This window comes from Rhodnius prolixus, unplaced genomic scaffold, assembly GCF_049639745.1.
Source record: "Rhodnius prolixus isolate KJV_2025 unplaced genomic scaffold, Rpr scaffold_5, whole genome shotgun sequence".
Classification (NCBI taxonomy): Eukaryota; Metazoa; Arthropoda; class Insecta; order Hemiptera; family Reduviidae; genus Rhodnius; species Rhodnius prolixus.
In genome coordinates, this window is record NW_027411624.1 from 22,401,694 (window position 1) to 22,410,593 (window position 8,900).

The 8,900-nt window shown below is 35.0% G+C and overlaps 2 protein-coding genes across 2 annotated transcripts; one reads left to right on the forward strand and one right to left on the reverse strand.

Moving 5' to 3' along the window:
- The first annotated feature begins 1,863 nt into the window (after positions 1 to 1,863).
- Positions 1,864 to 3,942, forward strand: LOC141457788 (U-scoloptoxin(16)-Ssd1a-like). The gene is made up of 3 exons (XM_074135040.1): positions 1,864 to 2,086; positions 2,437 to 2,572; positions 3,779 to 3,942. The coding sequence occupies exons 1-3, from the start codon at positions 1,996 to 1,998 to the stop codon at positions 3,894 to 3,896; spliced, it is 345 nt and encodes a 114-aa protein (XP_073991141.1). The 5' UTR covers positions 1,864 to 1,995; the 3' UTR covers positions 3,897 to 3,942.
- A 1,029-nt stretch (positions 3,943 to 4,971) lies between these two features.
- LOC141457789 (uncharacterized) lies at positions 4,972 to 7,877 on the reverse strand. The gene is made up of 3 exons (XM_074135042.1): positions 7,726 to 7,877; positions 6,172 to 6,304; positions 4,972 to 5,152 (listed from the first exon to the last, which is right to left on the reverse strand). The coding sequence occupies exons 1-3, from the start codon at positions 7,817 to 7,819 to the stop codon at positions 5,050 to 5,052; spliced, it is 330 nt and encodes a 109-aa protein (XP_073991143.1). The 5' UTR covers positions 7,820 to 7,877; the 3' UTR covers positions 4,972 to 5,049.
- Positions 7,878 to 8,900: the final 1,023 nt, after the last annotated feature.

The window sequence follows — 8,900 nt, forward strand, 5'->3', positions numbered from 1 at the left end:
TTCTAAAATTCACTTAAAACATTTCTGAAACAAAATTCTTATACGTAAGTCCATTTCTGGGAGAGGTATTGGGTAGACCTACTCCAAAAGAACCATTTGGACATAATATACGGTTTTGGGTCCGGCTAGTTATAAAGAAGGGTTCTATAAATAGAATAATTAGGAATTAGATAAGACTTCCACATTGGTAGAAGCACTTTACTGAATATTCAGTTTGTGAGTTTTTTTCAAAGATTAATCCAATGATTTTGGATTAAAATATATAAAATTTATAGTGTAATAAAATTAATAAGGAAATACACTCATTCTCACGAATTTGTAGAGAGAAAAAAGATATTCAATCTAAATTGAGAATAAGTTAATTTAAAAAAGGTTGTCTAACAAAACAATTGATAGTTGTCACCGGGTTAGGAAAGAGCTGGCCCTGGAGCCATGTTGAGGTAAGGTAGAGTAATCCGTCGTTGCTCGGTTGGAAGGAACGTAGTTTGTCAGTGTTGCCCTATAATAGATTTAGCTCTACTCGCTCTCAATGAGCGTGATAGAAGAGAAAGAGCTCCGGATACTGTTCGGGGGAATGCTCTCTCACGTCTGGCGGCTTGATAAATGCTCTCTCACCTAGACGTACAGGCCGTACATCACCCGGGCCACTCCCAAGTATCACAACTCCACCGCACCCATCTCTAATGTATATAACATGAGCTAGTCACTCCTTCTTATTGCTTCTTGACACCGCCGTCATCTCCTTGTCATTACTGGACGTCTTGACAGTGATTAAGTCGAGAACAAATATTATTGCCACCTCACTTTCATCCAATTCTTGATTCTTATTTTGTATGATTACGTTCCCATAGTCTAGAACTGCACATATATATAATTATATGCAAGAAATACTCGCAACTGCACACAGATTAGTTAATAATAAGTGCGAGGCTTTGCTTTTCATTTTACTGAATCCTTTACAAATAAATGCACATTTTACTGATACTGCCACTCTGTCTAATGTCAGTTCTTTGATTTACAAAAATCTTTTGCTGATTTAGCTAGTTCATGTACAACTCCTTGAACATTTAAGGTTAACCCTTATAAAAACCAGCAAGTAACAACTACCTAATTGCCAATACAATCCACAAACTAACAAAAATATTAAAATAATTTCGTATTCATTAGTTAATTCCCTCTCTAATCAAATAATTGTGTGCAAAATACATCTGGATCTAGACTTATGAAATCCTTTATCAGTTCAATAAGTACTTCGAATTCTAAAGTCCTTCCGCAAATTGACAACTCTTCTTGTCTTCAATTTATTAAGTTCCATTCTGCTTGCGAAAATGTTTCACAAATTGATTTTCCCTTTTTCTTGGCATTTTGTAAGAAACTTAGGCATAAACGCTAAATAATATAGAGCTCTATGTGTAATTTTTAACGAAATGTAAAAACCATAAAAGTAACCCACATTTCAGGCAATTTGTCCAGTCAAGGCTATGTAAACAAAATTTACAATGTGGTCAAAAAGTCACATTCTCTTAGGAGATGATGAGAGACATGCTTAGCCCACGCAGTAAAGGCTGCTTTACTGGAAATCTGCGAGGGCTAAGATCTGGCTTAGTTACATGCGGAGATAACTCAACTATCGAATTTTCAAATACTCTGGATGGGATGGAAGAGGAAGTGAACGAATTAGAACGGAAATAGTTTATGAGGGGGAAGACGCTAATGCCATTGATCTCTGATTGTGCTTGGGATGCGAGGAGATATGGGTCAGATAGCTGTGATGAAGAATTTAGCGTTTCCCAATATTTAGCGTTTACTGAATAAATTTAATGATACAGATAATGGTATCAGTTTTACGTCTTCTCGGGGCCATGTCAATAAGAAATATGGCGAACAGAGAAGGGCAAAAGTGATAACTAGGAATTGTTAATTATCTTTGACGCAAATTATTATTATAACTTTGATTTTATTAGAACACTGTTCGTGGATTTGTATTGTGTAAAGATGAATTTGTGCTTTTCTGTGCTATTGGTGCTATGCATTCTCCAATCAACTTACGGAGCTATATCACGTCGCGTATTCCCTATTGAACCCAGTAAGTACTTTAAGCAGGAAATTCCTAATTTTTGTTTTTTTTTTTTAATAATCCCAAGTTTAAATGGGATTTTTTCTTCTGAAATCCAAAACCTCAAATTATATAGTCAAACTTGATTTAAATCTCATCTAATGATCTATCTCCTGAACTGAACTAATTATTTTAGATTTATGCGCCTCCTAGATTTACGGTGTTGTCTTTCTCCAGGACACTTCTTTAGGCTAAAACCAGTTATGTTTATAAGTAGTCTACAAAACTGTCGATTGCATTTTGTGTGTGTAAGGAGTCCAATCTTACTGTGATTTATGTACACACACAGTCTTATTTTAGTGCATTCTTCAATTTTTAAGATAAACCAGAAGTCTGCGAATACAAAGTGGGTCGCACACTAGCACCTGGAGAATCATTCAGGACCTTTAAATACTGCAGACAATATACTTGTGATAAGGATGAAGCAGCTAATCAACTTGTGCTTACGACTGTAACGTGAGTACTATCAAGATAATGATTAGAAATATTAAAAAGTATCAGTATTGGCATATAATAAATGAACTCAATTTACGCATTCGAATAACAATAAAAGTTAACTATAAAGGTTTTGGTTTACAGTTTTTGTATTCTTGAAGAAGGTAAATTAATTTGGCCTTAGGGCCTCTATGAGAGCGTTTGATTCCCTGGGTAAATCTCTTCTTACCTATCCCTTCTTTTAACATGATTTCTTTATTATTCTGCTCCTTATCCGGTTTGTGGCAACTTCAGCCATGCTGCAATGAGTAGCACAACACATAATCGCATCTACAAGGTGGTAAAAGCTTTTATGTAATATTTAGTAGGTGATAAATGCATACAAAACACTAAGATGGCAGTTTAGAGGAAGGGATTAGCCTGTATTCCAACGCGGAGAACCGGTGTTCGAATACAGCTACTGGCCTCTTAGACTTCCTCCTCATAGTGAGCATCACACTGTCCGATAGTGCAACGAGTGAACTGTTCGGAAGCCAGTAGTGCATTGAAAATAAGCTCCCGGCATCTTTGACATCAGATGTTGACGAGTCTTAAATATATACAAAAAAAAAAAAAAATATTTGGAGCAGTTAATGAACTTATTCAGTAACTCGGCCTTGGATGTACTTTGCTGTCATACTTTAGGTAAAACGGCAAAAACTTCACCGGCCAGCGGATTTTGTGCTCTCGTTACTCCAATTGAACTGATGCCCTTGGAAATCTCAGTGAGAGAGAACATCCTTAGAGAGAATAAAGCTTTCCGCTGATATTATTGCCAGGTTACCAGCTAGAATTGAGTAAAGCAAAGATGACGACTTTCTTCGCCACTGACAGCCTCTGCTTACCCTAAGTTTTGAACAAGATTCGAATACGGTGGTTGAAACTAATCCCCAAGAGACTCCGTCCAATTCAATGCTAAGTTCATAGATTTCATCGCTTCTATTTTTTTTTAGCCCTCATTCAGTTCAAACAGAAACCGTATTTCTGGAGGGAATCCCCATGCCAATCTGCTTCTTAAAATTCTAAAAACTGCACATTACCTCTTCTGTCTTATGTACAACACGCGGAATATTCCGTTTATCCTCACAACATGATGCATGATATGCAATAATTACTGCCAGCTAATTGTAATGTAACTAACCAACTAGTTATTTACTTGTTAATTATCGTATTGATGTTTTCATTTAGATGCGGTGTGATGTCAGTGAAAGTGGATCCACCTTGCTATCTTGGCCGTCATCCACCGTATACACCGTATCCACAGTGTTGCCAACCAAAAATAGTATGCCCAGAAGATAGCAACTAAAATTTTTAATGTTTGAAAAAATAAATTGTGTTTTTCTGATTATTGATTTTGAACTAATTAATTACAACTTATCCTTAACTTATAAGCACAAATAGACTTGAGGAAGGTGTGTGTTGGTTGTAACCTCCCTGAATATTTTTGCAAAAATAAACTAGAACGAACTCTATCATGAGTTTTTCTCACTGCTATTTTCAAGGATCTAACTGGTTAGCATTCTTTAAAGTCGTAATATTTAAACATGAAATTCTCACCAACATTTTACTGTTTAAATCGTTAAATTACTCTGAAACATTGAAGAGAAGCTTATCCCAACCAATACGATGTTTACAGAATAGCCCAGGAGCCAAGTTTGAGAAGATGGACTTCCATTAAATATACAGGCCGTTCCGGTAAAAGAATTACTCTTAAATTGGATATTAAAAATATTTAACCACCCTCGACAGTACACAATGTAAAGGACCATCCCTTCACAGGAACATAGCCCTTTACAGGCCCTCTCTAGCAGCCTGACTCAGGAAACGGATATCTCCATTAACACAGCCGAATAGATATGTACACAAATGTGACAAACGTCTTAATTTGTCATGTAAAGAATTACATGAGGATTTCCGATTGCATATAAATAATAATTATAAACTTTTGCGATTCTGTACAAAAGAATTATTTAGTTTTTGTTTTATGATGACACAATTTGTTAAGTTTTGTTTGTACTAAACGATAGTACTAACCTTTAGTATTTGTTTTTTGTAATAAACTATATACCATGATCAAATAGAGTTTTATCGAACTCTTACATTAATAACCAAGTCTTTATAATAATTAAATATACAACACTATTTGCTTAATCGAAATTTGAAGATATTTTGTAAATTAGTGCCATGAGAATCGTATTAAGAAAAAGTCATGAATGGTTCTTATCAGATATTTTAAAAAATTATTAATTATGAAATCAGCGTAACTGACTCCTTAACAATTCAAATCGAATGTATCGTTTGATAGCAAAAGCTGGTGATTTCTTAACACTGATACTACAAAATTTAGTCACAGAGTTTTAAATAATGAAGTACAAAGTATATAAATGAAATGAATTTATTGTAAAAAAAAGAATAATCATAGTTTTATTTAAAAAGAATCTTTCTTCCTACTACTAAAATCATATCTTGCAAACTATCTTATGATTACAACAATTAGGATAAGGCGTTCCACTTGATAGAGGCTTTAAGTCACATTTTTCTGGTGGAATTATAACGCCACATCTAAAAATAAAAAACAACAGACATACAAAAATGGTAGACAATTAAAATATAAAACAGGTATTGTAATATAAGTTCTGTAACTCTACAATCAAGTCTACCATTCAAAAATTATTTGTAAACTCAATAAAGGTTTCATCACTAGGTACACTCAACTGCGTAAAGTTTTTAGTTTCAGAAGATTTAAAGGGCCTGAACGCAACTCATGGACTCAGAAGATCCATCCATTACAAGCAAGATTATAAGCAATTTCAGTTTTTCTGAATAATAATGTTTCTGCTGTGCAATTTTGTCAACAAATTACATAATATATTGCTGATAGATTTTATGAAACTAACAAAAAAAAAAAATTCCTTTAAAAACTACATTTTTCTCAAAAACTCAACGACAAAACTATGTTATTCAGAATGTTTTCTTTTTGAATAAATCTTTGTAAAAGTAACTCGACAATATGCTTTGAACATCAACTGCTTTGTATCATAAATCATGAACAATGATGTCTTTGGAGTTCAAACTAAATATAAAACTGAAATAGTAAAAACCAATGTCTGGTCCGAACTTCACGTTTACGAGTATTTCTTTTCTTCAATTTCTAGAAGAATCATTTTTGGTAAAAAAATTAAATGAATTTTAATAGCTTATTTGTTGTTCTTGAAACATGTATAGCATTCTTTCTTGGAGCATTGAAGGCAAACTAGTGGAAGATTCTACACAAATCCAGAAGCAGTCTTAATAGCTTGCGATTATTGAGATTAAAGAGGTAATATTTAAAAATGAGTTGATACTGCCAGCCACATACTACTGACAGTTAGAGAAAACTGTGTCTGGCCAATCCGGAGACTGTGCACTGTTAGGTAGCATTGATTCTTTTTTGATTGGCTCTACAAGATCACCTGGTAAAAATAGCCATTTCACTCAGTTTTGAAAGATCCATATGTTGTGTTGAGGGTTAAAATTATTTTGTATTAACGATTACCATCACTGCTGATAGTAAAAATATAATTTTTTCTGAATGTACTTACGTATGAATGGTGAGTATTAACTCATTTTGCCATCGACTTCTTGAGCATATATACTTTCGACAGTTGATATCATCCTCGTATTCCTGGCCTTCTTTTAGAACATTCTGACCAATAAAACATAAATGTGGTTTGCCTTTAAACAAAAAGCCCAAGCCATTATTATATTCCTTAATACATGGTTACGCAAATAATAAGTTCGTAAGAAAGAGATTAGCTATTGGATTCCCACGCGGAGGACCCAGGTTCGAATCCAGCTGCTGGCCTTTAGATTTTCTCTTCCTATGAGCTTCTTACAGCTCTCTATCCGGTGATGGACAGTGTTGTCTGTTACGACAGAACAATGTCCGGAGGCCGGCAGTGCACTGAAAAAAACTACGGGCGCTAGAGACCTCAGTTGATGAAGCGCCTTAATTAATTTATATATATACGAAGTGTGGCTATTAAATAACGAGACTGATGCTGCTACAGAAGAACTATGCGTGCGCCAATTCCTAACGACCGACAGCTGTGCCGCGTAAAGCCTTCTCTTTCGATTGCAGCGTCTCACGTGCTTGTAGTGAAATCTGTCTGACCGGAACCGTCATTTGTATAAGAGGTGTTAGTTTTGTTTTGCCGAAAACATGATACTACACTTGTAGTAGAGCAACGAATTGTCGTGAAATTTCACATGAAACTGGGTAAAACCGCTACAGAAACTTATCTTTTATTAAAAGAAGTTTATGGCGATGAATATTAATCACGTGCGCGAGTTTTTGAGTGATTCAAGCGTTTCCAAAGACGTCGGAGATGATGACCGCCCGGGTCGCCCTTCCTCGTCCAAAAAAGTTGAAAATATCGATTATAATTAATCAACATTACTACCGTGAGGTGCTTGCTCAACTCCGTGAAAGAGTAAGGAAAAAATGACCCGATTTGTGGAAGAACAAGTCATGGGTTCTCCATCAAGACAACGCGCCAGCTCACACTGCATTATCTGACAAGACGTTTCTAGGCCAAGAACAACCTCCCAGTTTTAGGTCATCCGCCTTATTCGCCTGACCTGGCCGCTTGTGACTTTTATCTGTTCCCCCAAAGTCAAATCTGCATTAAAGGGAACACGATTACAGTCCTTTGAAGCTGTGAAAGAAAAAGCGGCACGCGTCATGCAGGAGCTCACAGAAAAAGACTTCCAGCACTGTTTCGAACAATGGTAAATTCGCATGGAGCGTTGTAGGGATAGAGGAGGGGTGTATATTGAAGGTGATAATAACTAAATATGTATAAATTTAAAATAAAATGTTTTAAAGCAATAGTCTCGTTATTTAATAGCCACACCTCGTATATATTATACTACATATATATGTATATATTGTTCGCATCCAATTTTTGGTACCCAGTTTTCACTAGCAATATCAATTTTGAGGTCAGTGCGTCCAAAAAAAAAAGAAGTTATTTTTAGAGCATGGAATTATTCGCTTTCGTGCAACCTACATTTATGATGATTACCCAATTTGAAAATCTTGAAGATTTTTACAGCAAGAGTTTAAATGAGTCGTTTGACAAAACGGAACTTACCTCCTTCCATCGGAAACTTTTTCAGAAAAGTTGCACTTTTGGTTAATGCAATACAAATTATTAACAAGAAAATAATAATTTGCTTTCCAGGCATGTTGTGAGTGGTTACTCTCAAACATATTGTCAAATGTTTATTTGGTTACTAGTTTCTATGGTCACAATTTTTTTTAATTGTAAACAGTTTTTGGATCGAAGTTTAACCTGAAAGTTTATAAAAGCAAAAATTAATCTGAAGAAAGCCATTGGCCACATTTTCTAGAATTACTATTAAACAAACCCTGATGGTTTAAAATAAACCTTATTGCTCGTTTTACTTTGGATAGAACGAATTGTTTATTTTTTTTTCTTCAGTGGCAGTTTACCATTTAGAGATAAACAAGGTTTTGAATGATTCGATAATTTAGATGCTGCAAAGATAGTTCTGAAATGGATGGAACATTTGGAGAATAATTTGGAAATAAAACGTCAATCTCAAACTAGAATGAACCGGAAAAGTTAAAATCTGTACGCTGGGTTACAAATTGGGCAAAACGGAACTCCTAAACATTTTGCAAAGTCAAACCTTTCCCTGAAGAACAAAAAAAGATGTCAACGGTGATTGGAGTCTGAAGCTTTATTTTTCAGTGCACAGTTGGTCTCCGGACAGGTTTTCTCTCGTAACAGACAACACTATCCATCACCGAACAGTGAGCTTTGAGAAGCTCCTGGGAAGAGAAAAATCTAAAGATTAGCACCTGGATTTGATTCCGAAATCTCCGCAAATGGAATCCAGTATATGCTAAAAAACTAGGTTGGTCCCTTGACTATATGACAATTTTTATTACTTATTGCTACCAAATAATAGTAACTAATTCCCTCAAAGATCATCCATTTCTTTAATGGACATACAACGTTTCTAAAAATCTGGTACACTGGTTACAGTTATTGAGGATTCATTGTTCAAAATTAATCTCTGAGAACAGTTTGGGCAACCGATCTCCGGGTATTGCCCACTATCCAAGACATTCTTTAGAATATTTTTAATCAGACTTGAACCAAATCCACGGCCACCCTAAAGTAAATATCCGGTTTGTTTTTGGATAGAGTCATCGCAAATTTTACGAAGAATGTTTTGACTTTCTTCAACACTATGTATTGTAGTTTTTGTTTTTTTATACATTTATTATACACTTTAT